The 25539-nt window shown below is 34.1% G+C and overlaps 1 protein-coding gene across 1 annotated transcript; it reads left to right on the plus strand.

The window, feature by feature from the left end:
- The first annotated feature begins 1455 nt into the window (after positions 1–1455).
- On the plus strand, positions 1456–2524 carry LOC6644105. The gene has a single exon (XM_002067177.4). The coding sequence runs from the start codon at positions 1538–1540 to the stop codon at positions 2015–2017; it is 480 nt and encodes a 159-aa protein (XP_002067213.3). The 5' UTR covers positions 1456–1537; the 3' UTR covers positions 2018–2524.
- Positions 2525–25539: the final 23015 nt, after the last annotated feature.

The following is a 25539-nucleotide window of genomic DNA, read 5'->3' on the forward strand; positions in this document are numbered from 1 at the left end:
TTAAAACAATACTAAAAGCTAGAAAACTATTCGATTCTCTTTTTGTTAAGAGAGTTAGCTCTTTACCAAAATAAAAACATTTACCGATTTCAATAGAATTCCGTTTAGCCCAGTTAGAGAAAATTTCATGCTGGCACATAGATAAATTCTTTTCATAGACGATATCCTGATTGCCTTGAACGGCAACAGCAAAAAGGAAATATCGCAAATAAAAGCAACAACAGAACATAAAGACATTTGTCTTGGTAACATTTTCTTATATATTCCCCCCCCCCCATCAGATGGTCCTTTTTGCTCTTTTTTTCTGCTCGTTCTCTCTCTCTGTTTCTGTATCTTGGTTATTCGGCCGCCACATAAATTTGCGGTCTTAATTCAGTTTAGTGCTTTTCGCTCAATTTTGTTGGCCTCTTTTTTCATGGAATATTAGATATAAGCCAAAGCAGCTTCATCTGCCACCTTCAACACCATACTTCTCCCGTTTTGTTCCACTGAACCACAATTTTTGTTGGTGATTGCTTTTTTTTTTGGCGCTCTGGCTAAAACAAATTATCGAATTAGTTCGGTTTGTGGCCAAGTTTTATTAGCTGTGTTTAGCACATTATTTGGTTAAGACAATGCCTTTAATGGTTAGCTAAATAAATTGGTTTAACATTTATTTGCAGATTGCTTTCAAAATTAGTATCTAATTGATAAAGCTCAAATTGTAATTGGCTTTCTTTTTTATTGGGCCTTTGTCTTAGTTTTTATTTTTGGTCTGTTCATGTTATCTTATCGGACTTGTACTTTTTTTCGAGTACTTTCAGGTATTCCCCACACACACTTATAGTAATCGTTTATATGATCTAAACTTATTCGTCATTTCTTGCAAATAGGAAATGAAAATTGCCTTTACACAATCTCTTGCTCTCTGTATTATTTTTTAATATTTATAGCCTATTGTAATGAAATTATTTATTGTTGGCCCTATTACTTGTCATCTGTGGTAACTTCTAAAGCTATTAAATTTATAGCAAGGGATTGTAAGCCGAGATAAAATTTATAGATAATTAATGTAGTACCTACTTAAGTGCTCCAACTCAAAATGAAGAGGCAATGAATTGATTGCAAGCTTTTTTCTGTTATCAATGTAACATATAAGAAGAAAACCCAAACAAATGAATTATAGTTAGTGTCTCGTGTTAAGTTGTTTGTGATAACATATATTAAGAAATTTCTAATGTTTCATTAAAGTCACTTTGAGCTAATTTGCTACGTCACTCTTACGTATGCTCCACTCTATTGAAAGTCCAAAAAAACCCATCTCTTATCACTTCACCAAAAACAAAGGTGATTTCCAACAATCGTGATAGTGTATGCGTTTTATCAACTTTTTCATTTTGGACTACAAAAGCACTGCAAAATTACCACAACGATTTAGTATGAGCAGTTAACTAAATACTGACGCTTATTGTTGGGCCGATGAAAAAAATTAAACAAATACAAAGAACATAAATCAACTTGAAATATTTTCGAGCAAGTGAAAGAAGAAACGCAAAGGATGCCCAAAATAGCCACATTAAAGCTGAGCGCAAGTTACGAGATGGTAAAACTTGAGGAAGATGGTCAACAGGGATTACAGAGTGGGCCGCCTGCAGTTTCGCTCAAATGCCTCCTGGCTCTGGATCAATTGGCATTGCAGCAACAAATCAATGCAAATTTCATCTTTCATGCCATTTCCAACTACCGAAAGACACCATTCGAGCGCAAAACTCTGGAGTTCATTGCCAAAAAGTGGCTACAGTTGCAGATGCTGTGGCGTGAGTTTCGCCAGCGGGATAAGCAAATACGACGTGGCTACAAGGATGCGGAGCCGCAGCATGGTTACTTTCAGCAGGAGCTGTATGAGCTGGTCCATGAGAAATATATGGAGGCACGCGGTCGTTTAAGTCGGGACAAAAGAAATCTGCTGCTCAATGGCAAAGCTGGTCAGGTCCAAGACCAGGACAGGGCGCAGGCACAGTCGCAGAATGTTTACTGAACGAACAAAGACATTGAATCAAATACTCACACACACATGCGCACACACAGAATGAGAAAGAGAAAGCGGAAACAATGTGTAAGAGGATATGAACGTGGGAAAACAGATTCCCTCGAATGGAATGGAATGGTTTGACTATGTCAACAGAAAAATGTTGCCATCAGACGAAATGGTATATCTGTTGATATCCGGACAACATTTGAACATTCAACAATTCCAGGCAGGCAATTGGCAATTCTCAATCATCAATCTGACTGCCACACTCACATCTATAAATGATTGATTACGTGGCCATTTTATGCAATAATTCGCTTATCATAATCACATGACGTCCCTCCCCCAGTAACTGGAATTCCAAAACTCTGAAATTTTCTTTGCAAGTCATGAAAGCAAATTGCCCAGACAAAGAGCAAGTGCGCCCACCCCTTGGTGACCTTTGAAAGTGACTAAAAGTGTCTGCGACCAAAGAAAGAATCATTTGATTAGATAAGATAAAATATTATATCGGAAGCGATAAAATAAAAAAATGTATAAATAAACCTATAAAATACTCTTTGGTCTAAAAATTTGCAAAACAGTCAAACCAATTGAAAAATAGTTTTAAAAAATTTTAGTTTGACTAAAGTCTGAAAATAATTGCAAAGAGAAATTGCTGAGCTATTTTAGTTATCTTTTCATGGTTTACTTGTTGATAATTAAGAAGTCTATTTTCAGGCCAAAAATATTTCGGAGTCTAGGTTTCTTCTTATCAGCTTGTGCAGGGTATTTTTTAAAATATTTCTTACTGGAGACCAAATTATTTCTCATATTCAAAAAGAGAACTTTGATTTATAAAACTAAATTTCGATCCTTAATTAATTACTCATTCGATTATTCTGTTATGAGAAAACATAAATTTCTTATAGATCTCTAACAAAACCTTGGGAAACCTAAAAATAAACAAAAGATTAAAATGTCTTATGGCAAAATGTCATAATATAGATTGCTAAAGCACGAATGAATGATTTATATGAAACACTTGAACAAATTAGCTTATTTCTTTCGATTTGTATGTATTTTTTTTGGGAAATACCAGAAAGCCTATCTAAAATCAGTCACTAAAAACTAAACCTCAATTCTGCAGTTAAAGCAATATACAAACATATACCTTATCAAATCGAGCTCACGGGTATTGCGCAGAGTCGGGGAAATTATTGCTCGATAAGCATGATAAGCCTCCATCGCCTTCAACTATCATTTCATTGGACTCGCACGCTGGTTTTATGTACCTATATCTCACTCTCGTGACTATTAGCCTACTCAACAAAATCGTTAGACCCCCCCTCCTAAAGTCAATGAACACAATCGCTAAGCATTGACTAGGCAACAAAATTTTATCACCCCTCTGGGTAGGGAGCGGGGCATTTGGGCGTAACAATGTTTGTTGTCAAGTGTCGTCAAGCTCGTCGCTAATAATTGTTACGATTGCCCACGCCTTCTCCATCATCGTCACTCTCATCCTCATCATCATCATCATCATCAGCATCAATCGCTTCAATCAGCAGTTGCCCAAACATTAATAGCATGGAGTAAGCTGAGATGAGTATGAGCATAGTGTTAGTTGGATATCGATATGACATTTAATCATGATTTAATAACTAATTTCGAGTGGCATGTTGAGTCCTCACTAAAGCTCAAATCACGTGCATATTAATGCTCGACCTTTTTTTTATTTGCAGATTACCACACAATTGCCATGGCAATACCAAAAAAAAACACACATATTATAGTTTCATAAAGGTTTTAAAAGCGAATTCGTTGAAATTTAGAATGATTAATTTATAGGTCATTTGATATCAATTATGGTGTTTCATAAATCATTGTAAATTTTAAAATTGGGCAAAAGCAACGACTAATTGAACCGCATTTAAATCAACTCAAAAACCATTTTTTTCTGTTGTATACACTATACCAAATATTAAAAAGATTTAACATTTAATTATAATAATTTTAAACGCCAGTTCATTTAAATCGGATCCGAAAAGAGAAGAGAGAGGTAATTGACCCTTTTAGGACTTGTGTTGCTTATAGGCAAGTAGAATACTTAGAATTTCGAACTTTGTTTTATTTAATATTTATCAACGAATTTTTGTTAGTTTTGCTAGTTTTTGATTCATGGAAATCCTAACTAAACCGACTCGATTGAATTTTTTTTTGTTTACACTCATTATTTTTTCAAACTGCTTTATTATACAGACTACTTAGCACAAGACTTAACTTCTCTAGTTAATGGTCTTCAAACTTGACCCCTTTTCATGGGAGGTACTAAGGAGTTTTTTTTTTCACTTATCAATTTGTGAAATATGGATGATCAAATTAAGAAAAAACTTAGTTTTGATTTATTTATTAAGATAATATCCTTTGAGAATGTTAGTGTGAATGCTTAATTGGTGATTTCATTTGCTAGAACGTATCATTTTATATTTTATCACGTGTAATTGCGCATATTTGTGGAACATATCATGCATGAACTATGAGAATTCCCCATCTCACATATGGCGATACTGTTAATTTCATAATAATACGTTGCATATTTCATGGCTGTTTGACTCTCTGATTTTGGCTACCCAATGAGCCTTCACAGTTTCCCGCATTTGGCATAATTTAAATACCTTTTTAACACCATTTTCAAACGATTAAAATCAAATGGGCTGTCAATTATTATTATTATTTTCCATACTATTATTATTATTATTATCATTTGTTTGCTGGCATGTCATTTGTTGGTTTCGAATGCTGTTTACTTGCATTTTGTCACCGCTCTTAGCTTTAGTGCCAATATTTAATTTTAATTTGGCTTTTAATTATGCTCATTTTTTTGTGATTTTGATCATTTTCAGCGTGATTTCATGTGCATGCATTTATTGGTCTCATATTTTTTTATAAAACTATTTAAAACTCTTATTAAATTATCAATGGCAATTGCCATTTGTTTTTGTTCAAGAAAATTTATATATCAATTAGGCGAATATCTTTGAGATATATAAATCTACATATGCAATCAAAATATGATTTATTCAAATGCTCAACAGCCAAAGAAATGAAAATAAATCAAACTGAAATTGTATTGATATTTTATTTATTTATTTGCAATCAAATTGATAGAACAAATTAAGATTCAACCTCGACGGACAAATTTATCAAGTTTCAATTGATATAAATGTTAAGAACATTTGCTAAATAAAATTTATAAACGAAAAATATCTTCCATTTAAATATTATATCAATTAAAGGCATTTAGTAAGGTTGGAAATATAAATCTTAACATCATTATAAAAAAAAAAATTAAACCTTTAAGTTTAAATAAAAAGCAAAAGATATTTTGTGTATTTGATTTTGCAATTCTAAAAGTGTAGAGATTAAATTTGAATGCAAACTATAATTTAAGCAAATTTAAACTCAATTGACAAACGATTTGAATTGTTTAATTAATCTTAATTATAGTCTTTAGCATGATTAAGATTTCATATTGGCTTAAACTGTGCATAATTATGTAATGAGTAGTAATGTTCATATGGATTCCAATAACTATGAGTCTATTATGCAATCACCTCTTGCTTTGCCCTCTTTTCTCTCTCTATCACCATGAAGGCACACATTCACATTAGACACGCTTCATTCCTTTGCACTTTCCATTGGTCAATTGACTGTGAAAACCTTATGAAAACAAAAACACAAGTGCAAAATGGGGGTACGAGCCAGCCAAGCTGCGGCCATTATGAAATTACTAATGCATTTCTAAAGAGTTTTTCATCAACTAAAGTCAGCGGCATGGCAACTCCTGCAGCTGCTGCTCCTAACCAACTGTATACTTTAAAGCAAATATCATTAGCATTATGATGCTACCACGCACCTATGTAGTATGTAGATGGCATTGCTCAGGTGCAGTTGCCAGTAGTGCCATCATCCACTACTGTTTACCTTGCCTTCATATGCACATTTACACACACACACACATACAGCAGAACAGAAGAGCATGGACACGCCCAACCGCACTTATACATAGTTATGGGAAACCATCACACAAAACAAGAGAAAGAATAATGAAATGTGCAAACAAAGGCAATATCATGTACTTTGCAATTCAATATTCAATATGCATGGGCCAAGGAATTTAAAAAAAGGAATCTAATAATAACTCGTTATTTGTTTTCCTTTTACTACAATCTCAGTATTTTTCCTACAGTTACTTTTTACCGTGTATTGTATCTTATCCTACTTAAGTGTTTTCCTTGGCAATAGACAGACTAGGACACTAGCAGCGAACATGACCGTTATATACGTTCTATTGAGTGAAAATAAACATGTGTGCAAACACACACAACATATTGTAAATCTATTGCCTGCTTGTAGGCGCAAATGTTCAACATACTTTGTATGTATGTAACCGTGTAGATGGTTGCAACTATTTCTGCGTGTGTGTGTAAAAGTGTTGCAATTGAGTCTTCCTTGTGCCATAAAAAATGCAAGCCAACTTTTTTTTCTTTCATATTCTTGCCTCAGAAGCAAGCAATATTTTTCCATTTGCTCGATTGAAAAATAAAACAAAAAAAGAAAGAAAGTTTATTATCTTAAAATGTGGTAATATCGACTATTAAATATCCTGCTGAAATAGTAGGCAAAAATAAAAAAATTTTTACGCTACCTTTTTAGCTGTCAATTGACTTTAAAGTTACTTTGGCAAGGTAAAACCCTTGCTTTTTGCATATCAAACCTTAATTTGCATACTAATCATCAACTTGCATGCGTCATAATGACTATGTGACTTTTTACTGTCCTGAAGGGTACACAAAAGCTAAAAATTCTCACCATAAATAAAGTCGAAGTACTAAAAACTCAGCTATTGCTGCTAGTGCTGCTGCTTCTATTATTTTATTCAATTTTTATCAATTTGCTGCCTGAGTGAAAATTGAAAACGGCAGCTCTCAGCTTCAATGCAGACAGCAGTTCACCCTCCCAATATCCTGTCCCTCGTACTCAGAAAGAAGAAGACATGCAATCAATATAAGGATTGCATACATTTTAGGCTCGACACTGTTTACTTTACTCAACAACGTTGCAACAGTAGCAAAAATTGTTATGAAATTCTTTACTCAATCCACAAAAAGAAAGAGAGAAAAAAGGATGGTCCCAAGTATGACAAGTTGTTAGATCTTTGACTTTTTATATATTGCCCCTTAACCACACCGACCCTGCTTCCAATCTTTTCTCAATTGTAGTCATAGTTTAAGCCATTGATTGCATTGCATTTTTGGTATAAAAGAAAAATGGAAAAAAAAAACTTTTAAAATCTTTGGAAAATGTTTTTACTTCTCCCTCTCGTTCACACACACACTCTCTCTCTCTCGTTCTATACGCATTTCTATCGGGCTTCTCTCTCTTTCTTTGTACTTTGTAGATTATGGCATAAGCTGACTGATGTTGACTGAATGGATAGACATTTTTGATAGGCATTTTGCCATTGTAAACCCAGGCATTAAGCATTATCAAGTCATAGGACACAAACTTTTGCCTCTTACCCAACACAATGTGCAGAGTCAAGTGGCTCACTTGTCTTGGATTTCGTTTCGTTTGCCTTGGAAAAAGCAACAAAATGAATTGAAAACAGTTTTTGCCTGCTAAGTAGTTATGAAAACGATATACGTATGTATATTTTGTTTGTAATATTTTCGTTAAAAGTGCTGCAGCATCATAGTTATGAGTCAATGAAACATAAATGTAAGCTTTGAAAGAGGCACTATCACATGAAGGATATATGAGGCAACGAAAACTGCAAGTGATTTTTGCCTTCTCATATGGGGTAATACTTTGGAGATCTCTAAAATTCAATATACTATAAGATTTTCATTGTACTGTATGATTACATAGGCCGACATTTTTGAGGTCATGAAAAAGTGTTCTAAGTTCAATAGGTCTTTTATAGTAATTTGGGGGTGCTGATCACGGCCGTGTACTTAGTTTTTGCCCATCACGTCAGGATTTCGAAAAAAATGCGTTGGAATTTTTCAAAATTGCCTCATTTTCAATATTTTCTAGTATAATATAAACAAGTTATTATACTCAAAACGTTATTATTTTAACCTATTAATATATTAGGTATGATTTAAATGCAATTTACACAAAATCAAAGAGGCGTTCCTTTGTTATCAAGCGTATTATCATACACTTTGGATATGGTTCCAAAATAAGTAAAATTCGAACCAAACAGTTCAAACATTTTAAAAAATTATTGTAATTTTATGCATCTAATAAATTGTTTATAAGTAATGTTGGCAAACAACAGCTAATTTTCTTAAGCAAGAAATTCTACAATTCTTTAAAAATGTAGAAAAACAATTTTAAACTTTATATAGTATAGTTTTGGGTGCCTATTTTCCATTTCAGCGTACCCGAATTAGTTAAAAACACCTCTCAGGTTAAAGTCACCAAAAATCATGTCGGCCTGTGTTATCTGTGGAGTCTCTATGGTGATTTTATTCAGTTTTAAAACTAAATATTTCAGGCATAAGTGTGGTAGTATGCAAACTAGGTTTATCGTAATATAAGGAGATATATGTCTATATGATATATCTATATATATATAGAGACGTATTAACATAACTATTTAAACTTAATACTGATAAAGAAATATTTTCCCAACAGAGATCGCAATAGTAGCTTAACACATGAAACAAATTCTGCCAATTTTTGCATCCATTCTTTTTCTATTAAAAAAATATGTAAAAACAAAGAACTCAAATTTTTAGAACATAATTATTAGATAATGTGGAAAAAATCAATGAAAATTGCCATCACTTTTTCAGGACGTTTAAGAAGATTTATGTAGATTTAAGAAAACCAAGAAAAATTGAAAACAAGAATTTTTTAAAAGATATTTTTATAAAACATATTTTTGTGGCCAAAAAAAAAAACATTATTGGCATCTGAAGAATAGGTTAAATCCAAATATAATAGATTAACTATAATTTTCTAAAATTAACAATATTAAATTCTTTACATTGTATTTCACTATTTTAACTGATTACAAATATAAAGATTTTTTTAAATAATATTTTGCTCCAGGTAAGTAGGAAAATTTTATTTTACTTTTTATCTCTATTTACACCTTGATTGTGGTTTTATTTCTCCAAAAACTTTTTCACAGCTATAATTCCATATGGAATTCAATTCAACACCTTTTTCTGTGGTACTTGCTTTATCATAGCTTCGGGGCGTGCCCAACTGACTTTTATTTATGTGCTAGGTTTTTTTCTTCGTTTTTTTTTTTAATCAACGCCTTAGCCAAGAAGGATGCGACCTTTGCCTCTGTGCCCCAAAAGCAAATGAAGTAAAAGCAAAACAGAAGCACAAACAACAGAAACAACAACAATAAGGACAACGAAAAGCAGTTACATAGTTTGCAAATAAATTAGAATTTGCTTCAGCCGCTGGCAAGCAAATTAGAAACCGCTTGAAATACATGCAGCAAAATGTGCGTGTTATAACTGCCAAAATACACACACACACCCAGGGCATACACACACTCTCACTCACTCATACACACACACACACAGATGCACAAAACACAATCTTGTCTAGCCGCTAGCGAAATGTGCGTGCACAAATAAATGAAGAATGTAAAGGCAAAGGTGTGGAGGGGGAAAAACGGGGAGAGAAGAAGAAACAAAGGAGTCTGAACCAAGATTTGGACTAACACCTGGAGAACACCCAGATGAAAGTCGCAGAAAAAACTAGAGAAAGTTACCAGCAACAACAACAGCAACCAAAAAATCCTCACTGTATGAGATAATGAAATACTCTTCTTATACTTGAATAATAATTTTTATTGTTTTAAACATTTATGCTTTATATTGTTAGGAACAGTCAAAATTTATGTAAAATCTGTTTTAAAGTGGTAGACAAAGCTGCAAAAGATGTAGGGTGAATAACAAAAAGCGAAACAGTGAGGTTTTTCATCAAAAGTGCTTGAAATGTCAGCTTGCCAAAAGCCTTTGACATCCTTTTAACCAGAAGATAGCTACTAGGAATAATTAAATAGAGTCAAAATGCAAATAGGCTGATTTTCTATGGCGTTCTCCGTTTTGTTGCTTCATTATTGGTTTTCCTATAATAAAGATTGATAAATATACTAATAATTATGTTATTTCAGAAAATAAATCATTTCCATAAGTATTAAATAAATGAAACTATTGACAGTAGATAATGTCTCAAATCAATGATGTCAACTATCCCATTTAAATAATCGTTTAGTCTAAAAATATAATTATCAATCTTCTTGTTACAAGAAAATCTTTTGTAGGATTATTTCCTTTAGAAGTAAGTAATCTATAAAGGAAATATCAAATAAACAAAAGTTCAACTGTGGTACTCAGGCCAGTTCTCAAATAAATTTAATGGATTTAGAATTGATCTAGAATCTTACTTGCATTTCTCTCAGATCCCATAAATTTAAAATTCGAACATGCACTTTCAAAGTGACTTTAAATATAAGCCAATTTACGACGGTTCGAAAATGAGATTGGGCCTGATTGCAAGATTAGCCAATTTGTATAGGCTCGATGTTTACAAAAATTTAGGGAATATTAAATCGATTCATAAAAAAATCGCAAGTCCAATAATTCTATCATATAGTTTCTTAGTCAGACTTCTGTGACATTTATTGCAATAGTTAAAGATCTTTTTCATTATCGTTAGGGCATAGTTATGCCATAGGACACCTTTACTCTCTCTCTATCTTGGGTTTTTCCACGTTTTCTGTGCAGAGCAACAGTCGCCGCCTTGGTTTTGTTAGCATTACACCCGGTGGCAGCAGGAAAACCTCAACACACACCACATGCATTTCAATTAACGGCTACCGAAAGCACTTCAAGCGCAAAAATACATATATCGTACAGCCGCCACGCCCCTTTCGCCCAGAGAAAAAAGGGAGGAAAAAAAATAGCGGCAATAGTCAGAGCATCGTTGGCAAGAACCATGGCTGACTTCTCTGGGTTCGGCAGGGTCCGAAAGGTAAGCGCTCCCACATTGTTTATGCCGCATGGTCGCTGCACTTTATCAAAGAGCCAGGCGAAGGCTAAAAACAAACTGTGGTCGCTAACGCCATTTTGACTTACCAGTCGACCATTTTTTTGCGCATTTCTTTTTTTCTTCTTCTTCTTTTTATAGGTGGCCAACCTTTCTCCCAACGTACACTTAACCATTGCACTTTGCGCATTTGGTTAGGGGTAAAAAGCTTTTCAGCTCGCACGCTCACGCACTTCCGTATCTTGTTGTCTCTTCCGTGCAACATCAACAGATGCTTTTGGCCTGGTGCAGCCTTAAGGCTATTTGCTTAACGCGCTGGCATGTATTAAAGCCAATATTGCCGGCACGGGAGTGCCGACCCCGTACCCAGAACTGTTGTTGGTGCCCCCCTCATGGCATGCCCCTTTTAATTTATATGTACCATATTTGTTATTCATTGGTGGACAATTTTGCCAGCTGCATATACAAACAATTACCGCAAAATAAAAGGCAAACACAATTACTTCCAAGCAATTTCTCTTGCGAAAACATGATGCACACACAAACAGGATGTGCTCCTCCTTTCTTTTTTTAGTCGTCTCTTCCCCCCTCTCTCTCTCTGTCTCTCGCTTTCCTGTTCTCTTTGCCTTTGTCGGTTCCCTAATGTATATGTCGAACAACTTTTAGTGAAATATAATGAAAAAAAAAACTAATTGGGGTTAGAGGTAGGGAAATAATAGTAGAATGGCGAAGTTGCCTGGTTAATTTAGTAATTGAAACAAGTTAGAAAAGCTATTAAAAACAGTTTTAAAAAACTATTATAAAATTAATGCAAAATGGTAAAATCTATTTAAAAAGTATTCGATTATTAAATAGTCAAAGGCAACTTGAGAGTAACAAAGAGACATTTGTTTCTTGTAATGAATCGCATACATCAGATTAGTCCATCAAACTGTCCCCTCAAAAATTTATATTTTAGTGTGCGATATATTTACATTATTTTCCTACGTAATTCCACTTCGTGGCATACAAGTTACTGGATTTAGAAATTTTATTTTTAAAGTCATTGTACAATATTCGAATTTAAGATTTAACCTTCAACATCATGGTACTAATTGATGCATTGAATTGAACTGTCGATTGATAGTTAAAACATTGCCTAAAACAATGCAACGGTTAACCAATCGACACAATGAATAATCTCTCTCTTTCCAAAAAGATGAACAAAACACAAACAAAAGTCAACCACAGACAAAAGCATAGCCTTACTTTTGGCCAGGCCAACTAGCCAGCTGGCCATGTTGCTGGCTTACTGGATTGTTGGCTAATGGCTGACAGCTAAGGTTAATGCAACTGTCGCCGGTTGTTATGTCCATGTCATGGTACCATGTCCTCCCCATGTCCTTGTTCAAAGAGTTTATATACTATCCCTTTTACCTCGCCGCTGGCAATGCAGCTATGTAACCAATTTTTTTTTTGGTGGGGAAACGGATTCTCTTCCCTTGCCCCTCTCATTTTTTTTTTGATTGTTCCCCCTTTTTTTGCTCACATTTTTGTCGCTGTTTCTGCTGCTCCGCCAATGACAATGATGACATGGGTCGGGCAAACTCTCACTAAAGATTTATGGCATACGTTTATATTGGCCTTGGGCAACCACGGACAAATGTTTCAGTATATGAACATTTTAATTAGCATCTATTTATAATTTTTCATGCATTTCAAATAGATTTGCAAAATAAAATAAAATTTACAAAAAAAAGAAATAGGCTCTGAATAAAAACGGCAAAGCAAACTTAATTAAGAATAAAAAATTAATAAAAAATATGGATTTCTCTACAAATTTTTTTGTTTTATGTACATAACAAATGAAAATTATCCATAAATTAAGTGCTATTTTTTTGCAATAAACCAACATATTAAATTGCAAAACAATTTAACAAGATTTAGTTAAATACAAAAAAACTTTTAAACATTCTATTTACAATTGAATGAAAATAAATTTTATATGCATTTGGAGTTTTTTTCGATAGCTTTCTGAAAATCAAAGGTTTAATAAAAGTATTTAATTAAATTCATTAAACGCCATTTATAACGGTAAGACCAAATTTATGAAATTATTATTTATTAATTTGGAATTAAGAAAGAAAACGAAAATATTCACTTTTAAAATTTTTGGTTTTCATTGACGACAGATTGTTCCGTTGGATGGGCTAGTAAGTTATAGGAATTAGTAAAAATTTGTATATTAGTATGAGAGAGTAAATTCTCTACTTATATTTAAAAACGTTTGTCTAAGTAATAACTTTGTTCAGAAAAGAAAACAAAATGTTTTCAAGGTAGCTTCTAAATAAGTGCAACAATTTCAAATCTAGATTTTTTTTGTAAATATTTATAAACTTTTTTTATGTCTGTCTTCTATAGTTTCTATACATAACTTCAGGCTTCTTAGCAACGCTATTTTGCGACTTGAATCTTTTCACCAGAGTGTTTCATTCAAGAAAAAAAGAATCCTAACCCTTTTTTTCTTCATTAAGTTTTTCCTATTGAAAAGTATCATTCTCTCCCCCCTCAACCCTCGTTCGCAATCCCTTTTGCCATAATGCTTCCTTTATACCCGCACCAGGCAGCACAACCATTCACTAGTTTTTATCTTTAAAGTTTTCTTTAACTTTGTCCTTCCTCAACCTGCTGGTTTTTGCTGGAACTTCCGTTAAATGGGCATTACCTTTTCATACCTTTCCTTTTGCCCGCTTTCAATGTGTTTTTGGTATTTGAGTGTATGTGTGTGTGTGTGTGTATTGTATACTACGTGTTTTGTGCGAATGCACACGATGTGCGCTTAATTTCTCAATAATACCGCCAACACAAGGCGAAAAATTTGCCTGATAAGCGGTTTTGCCACCTCCGGTTTTTCTCCTCTCCTCTCCTTTCCCCTTTTCCTTTTCACAGTCCAGACATTTTATTGGCCAGGCTAAAGGAAAAAGGGTTGCCTTGCCTTGCCAGCTGCATTTGAAGTTGCAGAATGGGGCAATTAAAGAAACCAAAAGCAAAAAAAAATATGAAAAAAAAGAATCTTTCAACTGCTTTTTAAAGGCAATTGCTATGGCCATTGAAATTATACTCGAGTAACTTTCGCCTGCTTCTGACTACGCCAACACTCAACTGGCTGAGGCTTGATTTCTTTTCATATTATAATTGCATACTTTGCGGGTTGCGGTACGGAGTAAACTGAGTTGAACTGAACTCAGCCTCTTTCAGGCCCCTGTCCAAATTGTGAGGGAAAAAGTCCGGCCGCCCAGATAGAACGATCAAGGGCAACTCAAAGAAGTAGGAGCCAATATTTACACTTAAAGTTTGCGTGTTAAGTGGATAAATTAATTGCTTGGAATTGTTTCAATGGTCTTAAGATTTCTTCAAAGCGGCCACCAAAAATGTTTGTTAAGATTGCCAGAACAATGATGGAAAAATTCTTAAGATATTTCAATAAATTATAAAATAATTGTTTCATATTCTGTTTGCACATTTATTACAACTGATTTGTTTCACTTACATAAATGGGCTTGGCAATTAAAACGCGCAGGAATATTCTTTAAGTTTCAAGCACTTCAATTTTGGTTCATTTAAAGTGGTCTCTAATTTCCTTACTCTGGCATTCACATTCATATGCAACCAGTAACACAGACAGCCACGGCAAATAAGTCACTTCCAATTTAACGACTAACACCTCACCCTCAACTCATTTCATTTCTGCTATCAAGGGCACCAAAAACAGGCTCTACAAACATAATCACAAGCTAAAGCAATGGGCCGAATTGCGGCAAGCGCAGCCAGCCCGAAACTATGCAACAATTTATGCTTGTTTACAAAGGCAATTTCTGGCTCTCCGCTACTCTGCTCTACTCTCTCTCTCTCTCTTTCTCTCTGCTGCTCCTGCAGAAGGCGAACAACAAATGGCCAGTGGCCATTGCATACTTTTTGAGGCTGGCCAGGCTTTTGGTACACCGCAGAGCATAGACAAACATTGATCACTTACAGAATGCCAGTGAGAGTGGACGAGTTGTGGGCGTTAGTATAAGGGGTGGGGATGGGGGACAAGTGGGCATGGTCCATAAGCCAACTGGCCATTTTGTCAGCTGCAGTGAACTTGCAATAGCATCAGCAGAAGCTGCAGCAGGCCGATGCATGTAAATATCCCAGTCTATTCTCTGGCATTTCGGCTGGCAGTCAGGCAGACATCAAGGATACAGCATTTTGCCATCCCGCGTCCATTGGTCAATGGATTAGAAGGCAACAACAGCAACAACAGCAACAATAAAAAAAAAACCATCGACTCCCACGTGGCCATGGTCATGGCCTGGTCTGGCCTGGCATCGATAAAAACATGCGCTTGACGAACAGGTTTCGCCGGAGCCCCAAATTTTTGTGCGATGGGAAAAATATCATAGAACGTTTTTCCCCTTCTATATATGTAGGTATATATACATTCATATAGTAGAAGTTTACAGTATCCAAGCGATATTGGATGAGAAAATCGCATGTGCTGCATATAAGTGCATAAAACTGTTACAGGGAGAATTGCCTCACTAAGGGCTTAAAGAGCTCGCGAACATTAAAACAAGGAAATGCTTTCTGACATAGATACAAACAAAAGGGGGAAAATATGTTGCTATAAAACTTCTTTTTCACTGACCCCGCTTTAGGTACCTTTAGAGTAATTGATGAAAAGTTGCGCTTGTTCTCTAGTGAACCATCGACTCAAAATACATATACGTGAGGAAAAGATTTATCGACTTTATCTTGTCTATTTATATTTATCGTAAAATATCACAATTACCCTATTTACCAACCAAAATTCGCAGGCGATGGTCTTATCTTTTGTATAATATTAACAACATTTCACATTTTTAGAAACGTCTTCAAAAACTATTTTTGAATAGTCGCAAATAAAATTTTGCTGTCATATAATGATATTATCGGTTACAATCTTTGGCGTAAAATTAAAATTAATAAGTCCATTTGAACCATTTATATATGTAATTTCAGCTATATTTAGCATTTACATGTTTATAGAATAAAATCAATCAAAAAATTCGATTTAATATTATTTTTATTAATACTACTTATATTTATTTATTTAATATACTTTATTAAAATTCTTAATTTAAAAACCAGATATTGATGCCACCTGCAGAAAGATTTTTAAATTTATCTAGATTATGACCTTTTTGAAATTAAATCTTTCGTTTTAAGTTTATAAAAATATTCTCATTTCAATTCATTTAAACTTATGAAATAAATCTAGCTATACTAATTGAATAAATAGGCCCTTAAAAAAGTATTTGAAAAAATCGACATAACACTCATTAAGTACGCTCCTTTCTATTTGCTTACATGAAATATCAAAAGCATTTGCTTATGTTAAAAAATTTTAAACAAAAAGTTTTGGTTCCAAACCATAGTTAAAAACAAGTAATTTTAAAAAAAAAATACTACCCAATATGTGTGTAGAAATAATGGTTCTTTTTGCCCTCCTTTACATATTTAATTGTCATAATTGAAAACTTTCTTGTGAGTCAAACCAACTCCTTACATAATTCACATGAATATAATCTACTTTAAGAGCCAGGGCATAACACAAAATGCTCTTTAATTAATTGCAGTATGCCCTTTATGACAGACTCCACATCGTCATTTTGGTGAAGCGAAATGGTAAGAGAGAAGATTCATGAGGGAAAGTTGAAGGAGAAAGCAGAACGGCAGATAGATGTTTAAAGACAAAACCACACAATCAGCTAAATAGCAATCGCGCTCAATGACAACGTTGTTTGGCAAGGGATGGGATGGGATGGGAATGGTATGAAGGTGAAAGTGGCGACTCTTGGGGAAAGGGTGATCGGTGGGGTGGATGCCGCAGACGGCGTCAAGTGACATCGACACCGGGAACGGCAAACACCTGCAGAGGCGTCGACTGCATCGGCAACCGCGACGACAACGACAACGACGGGGACAACATCAACTTCATTTTGTCAGTTTAGTTTGCCTCGGGAGGTTAAAGGGTCGCGATGCAGTTGAAAGGGAGGGTGGAACTACAAAAGGGAAACAGGAAAATTGAGGGGAAATTAATTGACACTATGCCAAAATGTTTGCCCATATTATTGGCAACGAAAATTGTTGGTTCGAAATAGTCTGAGAGTTTGATTTGTACTAATTGAAGCCATAGCCGTAAGCCAACTACGGATAACGATGACGATGACACCCAATATCGATGATGAGACATTGGATTTAAATGCGTAAACCTCTTGACTTGGTCACTTTAACTTTCTCTTTGTCCCTGATCAAGAAGAAAAAGAAAGGGGGGACGGAAGTAAAAAAGTGAGCAACGTTTTTAATTAATAAAAGCAATCTCTCACACGCTTCCAGACTTCCATCCTTGCAACGTATCTTTCGACTGGCTTCTGTGGGGTAAATTTGTGGTGGAAAGGGAAGGCCGGAATATTTACATAATCGTTTGTCTGTTGGCTTATCCTCTACCTCCTTTTTCATTGCTACTTTTCGTTTTCTTTTTGCTGTGTCCTGCCAATCAAATGCGCCCCCAGCAGCAAATACAAAAACTACTCAGCGGAGCACAAGTTACAAATTCTCTTACCTTATTTCCTTTATCGCAAAAGAGTAAGAAGTGGCAGTTGAATGCAAAGCAAAAAGGAGAAGCGAAAGCGAAATAGAAAGAAAGCAAAGAGCTTATCGTCTCAAAATCGAATCAAATCAAATCAATTTGCAAGAGCTGGATGCTGGGCGTCTGCTTTTCGTAATGGAGAAATATGCCAAGTTGTTGGCAACTTGGTTAAAAAAAAAAAACAAACTCTGGGAAAGCTCAAAGATGCAGAAGATGCACAAGCAATCCAACTAGCCCACACGCACACCCTTACACACCCATCTCCGTACACACCACAGAGAACACAACGTAGCATACCTTAAGACTTACCTATGGCACTCATAAATCTCAATTTTCACTGGCAAATGGTCTGGGCAAAACTTTTTTAAAGATAGAACAAAACAACAAGAAAAACAACACACAACAAAAATAAACACACACACCAACAAACAAATATACTGTGAGAATTTAAACATTTTTGTTTCTTCTTGGTGTTTTTTTTTCCATTCGATTTTGCACTCGCAGAGCAATTACACGAGAGCCATGTGGTGGTAAGGGTAAAGCGTAAACGACTGGAGTAGAGGAGAAAATGGAGGGGAAGGGGAACTAAACCATTCGACCTAGTCTACTTTTATTTTTTGTTTTATTTTGTGGCAAGCGTTGGCATTTCCGCCATAAAACTGAAAAACCCGACCATAAAAAATTAACAAAATAAAACAAAAAACCAGCAATACGAAAAAATATTCCCTCTAAACGTCGAGAAAGAACAGAAACAAAAAATACAACAAAGTAAAATAAAAAGGGTAACATAAAGCTCTTTGCCCACAAAAATCGTAAAAAATTTAAAGTATCTCACAGATACACAACAGTTGCAGGCCGCTTTCACTGCTCTGTCTCTTTTTCTCACTCTCTCTTTTTCTGTCTCTCTTAGTCTCTCTCGCTGTCTCTGTCTCTATATCTCTGTTGGCGTACAGTCTGGGCCATAAATATTGCTCTATGGTTTCGGTCATGCAACTAATTACATTTGCATAACTGTGTGGCTCACTGTCTCCCTCTATCTCTTTCTCCTTTTTCTGAATCTCTCTCTCTCTCTCTCTCTCTCTCTGTCTAACAAAAGTAAAAAAAAGCGAAAAAAGTAGCGAAGCCCTGGCTAAAGTTAATGAAAATGCTTCAAATTAAATAAATAAAATGCAATTTTGGTTGAAATACTTTTCCTGTACAAATTGTTTCTACGTAAATATATACATATGTTTACGAGTTACCTATAAATGTATTTGTGCATCTCTGTATGTTTGTGTGCTTGTTTATGTGTGAGGAGCAGTTTATGGCAAAATTGATTTGTGGAATATTTAAGTAAATATGTTTAAGCAAGTTGTTACATCCTTTTTGGCATGCAAATAAATCATTACTTTATGAATTGATATTTAAATAAACATAAAATATTTATTCTTTAACTTTGATAGCCAAGCAGAGTCTATAAATTAATAAACAATAAATAAACAATTTTGTTAGCACTGTTTGCCAAATATTTTACACTTTAATATAAAGATTTGAAACATAAAGACTTTATATTATTAGTAGTAACTTATTACCAAAATTTCATAGCAAATAATGCGTCCTGCAGAATATTTTTTGTAATATTTTTTTGTGCTCTCTAAGAGTTTTAACGTTTCTTAAAGAAACAAGTCCATAAAATATAAATTATGCAAATTCGACTAATCTATAATATACAATATTACACGAAAGCCATAGTAAGTAATGAATATATAAATATATTCAAAAAACGATTTTATTGTGATCCTAATTCAAACTCAAAAACTTTTATGCTTTCGATATTTGGCCATTTTACTACATTCGTTTACATTTTATAGAAATTATCGGAGGTGGGAAAATCTGGACCACGATGAAATAACAGAAGAGAAGGCAACAGCCTGTGAAATATTATTTTCATTGTAGTATTTTTATTTATTTCTATTTTATTTCAGTTCTAAAACTGCCTACAATAAAGCATTGTTTTTTGTGTTTTAATACATAATAACAGATTATTACATAATGATTTAGACTAACAAATAATCATTTTTTTTAAGGAAAACCTAAAAATATACTCCATATGTTGGGCTTTTATGAAAATACTTAAATGTATGTATAACCAGGAAAATGGGTAGAGTCCTATATAGCTTAGCCATTTGGCATCCAATATTTGCTTAACTTAATTTGATAATCATACAATACTTTCTTAACCATATAGTCTAAATATATAGTCAAAGTTAAGTGCGAGATCCGGAGGTATGGCATTTAGCACCTCTCCAGGCTAGAAACCCAGGATAATTCACTGGCCCTCAAAACCAGATTAGACGTCTCAAAAAATGTTACCCACTTGACCTGCCATTAAGACCAGAGACGGACTGGTGACTTTACCCCCATTTCATGATTACCTATGATTATATTTGCTTATTGTCCATTTAGAATACATTGCAAATAAAAATAAATATAATAAAAAAATCGAGCCCAAACAAATAATGAACTTCGCCTTTATGTTATTTACTTATTTATCCACTTATTCATTTGTCCAAAAAACTGAAACACTATTATTTTGTTTCATCAATACAAGTGCGTAACAATGAGTGTGAAACTAATTCACCAATGTCGATTTATATCAAAAATTTTAACTAAGTATGTGCGTGTGTAGACAATGTCTATTTGTTCTTTATATGTCTGTAAATGTAGCAAGTAAGAAAAATAACGACTAAAAATTAAGCTGCTTATTCTAAGCGACATATTCTAAACGACATAGAAATATTGTGCTAACTCTTAATAATAATGTTACTTTAAGGGACTCATTTTTTGGCAACGGTTTGAGGATATATACATACATGCTTGCATACTCATATTAATGTAGCACTTAGTCATCTATGTACATACATATATTCCCTTGTAAACTAAATGCTAAAACGTGTTGCATACTTTTTTGGGTATGGCAAGGCGAAACGAAAAATAGGCGCCAGACCACAAAATTGTTGGGTCCCAAAACCAGGCAGCAACAACAACAACAACAACAACAATATCAGCAGTAACATCAGCAGTAACAGCAGCAGCAACAACAACACCAACAATAACAAGTGCAATTGCGTCTCGCGATAATTATGTATGAAGCAATTATTTCGCATGTCCAGCAACAACACGAAACAACAACAACAGCACACACACAGACATGGCAATAACTGTTATGTTTCCCTGTTTAAGTGTATTTGTGTTTGTACCAACGTGTTGGTGTTGGGTTTCGAATATAGCGGATCTGGAGCGGGGTCCTGCAACGCCTACGTGAGACCCACACACAAATTGAAACCCAACGAGGCTGCCAACAATTGTTGTTGCTATTGTACGGGTTAAATGCCTGACTGACGTCTATAATTATAAAGTGGACAACAGCAACAACAAAAACAACAACAACAAACACCGCCAACAGCAAAAAACAACACCAGAGAGCAGCATGAAAAACAACAATTTGTACGAAATTTAAGCACGTGTGGCACAACACCAACAAAAAAAAAAAAGGGAGAGAACAAAAAAAATTAAGTGGGAAATGTGTATAATTAAGTCGCTAACCAAAAAGTAGGCAATTCCCTTCTCCCAACCAAAGCAAAAAAAAAAGGACTTACAAAATAAAAGTACGAAAATACGCAGGACTTCGGAATTCTCAATACTCGGTGTGAAAAAGGGCATTCAAATGAAAAAAGTAAAGAAAACAAAACAACAACAATGACTTTAATGAACAATTTAAAAAAGCCACTACATTAACGGATTTTTTTTACAATTCTTTAAAAATAGAATCTTACTATAGACAAAAATTTGTAATAAGTAAAATTATAAATGATTTGTAAATTTTTATAATAGATTACCAAATTTGCAATTAAAGTCTACAAGAACTAAAACTATTCATCCGCAATAACGCCTAGATCAATTTTCAGTGTGAAAGCTAGAACATGAATAAAAATTTCTAAAAAATAATACGCAAAGAAAATGTTTTTTTGTTTTGTAGAATTTTTAACTTAAATTTTTAGTTGCTTGCCTTTTCTTTAGCCTGTATTTTCCCCCAATTTCTAACTGATTTTCCCCAATTATTTTATTCGCAACTCATCATATTTGAAAATTGCATAAAACACTTTGATTTATTGTAACCCAAAAATTTGAAAAGTATGTATAATCACAATTTTTACGGAAATTCAGTTCTTAAAATTTTAATGCAGATCAAGAGGCATTATTCTAAAGTAAAAATAAAGACAGACCTTTTTGAAATCTTCAATCCTCCATCCTTACCAAGACACTACTGCGAATTAATTGATTTGCTAATTGTTTGTCGCGAGGTGTGTTCGATTAGTTGCCAGTTTGCGTCTATTTTTTCCTTCGAAAAGCCATGAAACAAAATTTATCTACTGTCTCTTTCTCTCTGTTAACCCGCCAACTACAGCACAGCGAAACATTTTCCACATGAATTGCCTGCCCAAATCGTTTAGTTCGCCATCGGGATAATCAACACCACGACAGGGCGATAGACTTTCCAATTCCAATTGCGAAACCAAACTCCCATAACAGAAAAATCAACTGTGCTGTCAATGAAGCTCTTTTTCCCCTTGACTTGATTTATTTAACTTTAATGAACTGTATGAAGCGCAAATAGGACAACAAAACTCAATGACTGTGTGCTAGAAGGGTGAAATGGATATAAAGCCAACCGCAGAGTATAGAGAACTCACCGAATGAGATGAAGTAGAGAATACGCGCTGCAGTTTAGCCCGAATTTATCTGACATATGAGTCACCCTGACCCAGCTCACTGGGTCAGAGACAAAACGCACACGAAATGGCCAAGAGACTTGGCTTACAGTCTGGCCAAATCAAATGACTGCAACTAACTGCCTTTGAACTTAACCTTAAACCTAATAAATAGCTTAATTAGTCGTATGCTTTCACCTTGTTTGTGAGGAGAGATGGAAGTGGCATCGAGGCCAACACACAGCTGACCCCTAAACTCTCATTACACATTTAAACGGTTGGCTTTCCTGGATGGTCTGCTCCTAGCCTGTCATGTTCTCAACGGGAACAGTCAATTTGCCTTACCACAAAAAAAAACATCAAGTGTCTGCTCATATGTATTATTGGTCTGGGAATATTTGGGGTTCCCATTAAATGAAATCTGGAGAATTTTATTACTTTCTATCTACTAACAATCTCTATTCTATTATTAGAATTATGTTTATGAAATATTTCATATATGATCAAAGTCTGTTTAACCAAGCGCAGTTTTTGATTCAGGTAAATATATTTTCCTGAAAAATATTACTAAATGCAATAATGGTAAGTTGTCCATGGAAAAAAAGTATGAAAAGAAGACTCATCAATGTTTAATTCGACTGAACAACAAAAATAAACTTTAAGACCTTGTAAAGTTTCAACTAAAATGTCAAAGAAAGCTGATATTCGTATAATCTAGTTGTACATGCTCTTATTATATCCACGATGCTTCCTTGTAAAAAGTGTTGGTTTCTTTCATTTAAGACTTTCGGCTGAGATTTACAATAGAGGAAGTTGGGGCAAATGCAGAGAGGGATCGATCAGTCACAAAGTTGTTAAACAACAAAATTATGAAAACATGTACGAACAGAATATTTTTATGAATTAAATGATCAATAAGTTAATCAAAAGGAGCAAGTTCCATATTTTGTCACACATGAAGTAAAACTTACCAAAAATCCGCTTGGGTTAAACCTGAAGCTTTTCATTCAAAATTTCAGTCTGAAATGTTTTATATTTGCAATAATAAAAACCAGAGGCACGGGGCTAACTTTGACCGCGTCAAAGTTTGTATACCCTTGCAAGTTTTTTGGTAACTCTTTCCTTTTCAAAGTGGAAAAACGTTTTATCACTAACCATAGAACACATAGATGGGACAAACTCATGATTTTTTGATTGCAAACGCTAGCCTAGTCATGGAACCCCAGAGAACCTCGGGAAAACCCGAACGCTCGTACTCTCAATGAGAGCGTAAAGTGGGGAGAGGGCCAAGCAGCTACGAAAAAATTTCAGTCTAGCACAGACTACAGAACGACGAAGGCAGGCCTATGTCGCTTGTGATTTCGTTCTGTCTATGTATGTGTACACTCGTCGGTACATGCTCAGGCTTCGTAGTGTGTGTGTGACGTGAAGTTGTACAACATCGCATTTCAACAGCTCGCTCGACCAAAATTTTTAATTTTTGACAAAACCTGTAATAGTGTCAATTTTTGAACGATTTTTGAAATTCATATATCAGTTTATCCATCAGCAAATTGACTTTCAGTTGGCATTAAAACCTCAAAAAGTAAAATTTTTTATCTTTTCTGAGAAAATCACGATTTAGTAAAAATTATGTTTTTTTACATAGAAAATCCCTAAAACCTCAAATATTCTCACCTAACCCCAACTTTGTGATCCTGTAATAGTGTCAATTTTTGACCGATTTTTGAAATTCATATATCAGTTTATCCATCAGCAAATTGACTTTCAGTTGGCATTAAAACCTAAAAAGTAAAATTTTCATCTTTTGTGAGAAAATCATGATTTAGTAAAAATTATGTTATTTTTGCATAGAAAATCCCTAAAACCTCAAATATTCTCACCTAACCCCAACTTTGTGAACCTGTAATAGTGTCAATTTTTGACCGATTTTTGAAATTCATATTTCAGTTTATCCATCAGCAAATTGACTTTCAGTTGGCATTAAAACCTCAAAAAGTAAAATTTTCATCTTTTCTGAGAAAATCACGATTTAGTAAAAATTATGTTTTTTTACATAGAAAATCCCTAAAACCTCAAATATTCTCACCTAACCCCAACTTTGTGATCCTGTAATAGTGTCAATTTTTGACCGATTTTTGAAATTCATATATCAGTTAATCCATCAGCAAATTGACTTTCAGTTGGCATTAAAACCTCAAAAAGTAAAATTTTCATCTTTTGTGAGAAAATCATGATTAAGTAAAAATTATGTTATTTTTGCATAGAAAATCCCTAAAACCTCAAATATTCTCACCTAACCCCAACTTTGTGAACCTGTAATAGTGTCAATTTTTGACCGATTTTTTGAAATTCATATTTCAGTTTATCCATCAGCAAATTGACTTTCAGTTGGCATTAAAACCCAAAAAGTAAAATTTTCATCTTTTCTGAGAAAATCACGATTACTAAGAATTATGTTTTTTTACATAGAAAATCCCTAAAACCTCAAATATTCTCACCTAACCCCAACTTTGTGAACCTGTAATAGTGTCAATTTTCGACCGATTTTTGAAATTCATATATCAGTTTATCCATCAGCAAATTGACTTTCAGTTGGCATTAAAATCTCAAAAGTAAAATTTTCATCTTTTCTGAGAAAATCACGATTTAGTAAAAATTATGTTTTTTTACATAGAAAATCCCTAAAACCTCAAATATTCTCACCTAACCCCAACTTTGTGAACCTGTAGTAGTGTCAATTTTTGACCGAATTTTGAAATTCATATATCAGTTTATCCATCAGCAAATTGATTTTCAGTTGGCATTAAAATCTCAAAAAGTAAAATTTTCATCTTTTCTGAGAAAAACACGATTATGTTTTTTTACATAGAAAATCCCTAAAACCTCAAATATTCTCACCTAACCCCAACTTTGTGAACCTGTAATAGTGTCAATTTTTGACCGATTTTTGAAATTCTTATATCAGTTTATCCATCAGCAAATTGACTTTCAGTTGGCATTAAAACCTCAAAAAGTAAAATTTTCATCTTTTCTGCGAAAATCACGATTTAGTA

Source organism: Drosophila willistoni (genome assembly GCF_018902025.1).
Source record: "Drosophila willistoni isolate 14030-0811.24 chromosome 2R unlocalized genomic scaffold, UCI_dwil_1.1 Seg167, whole genome shotgun sequence".
Taxonomy (NCBI): domain Eukaryota; kingdom Metazoa; phylum Arthropoda; class Insecta; order Diptera; family Drosophilidae; genus Drosophila; species Drosophila willistoni.

What these genes read in the sequence shown, in the direction of transcription:
- LOC6644105 (XM_002067177.4), top strand. Translation starts at nt 1,538, where the DNA reads ATGCCCAAAATAGCCACATTAAAGCTGAGCGCAAGTTACGAGATGGTA.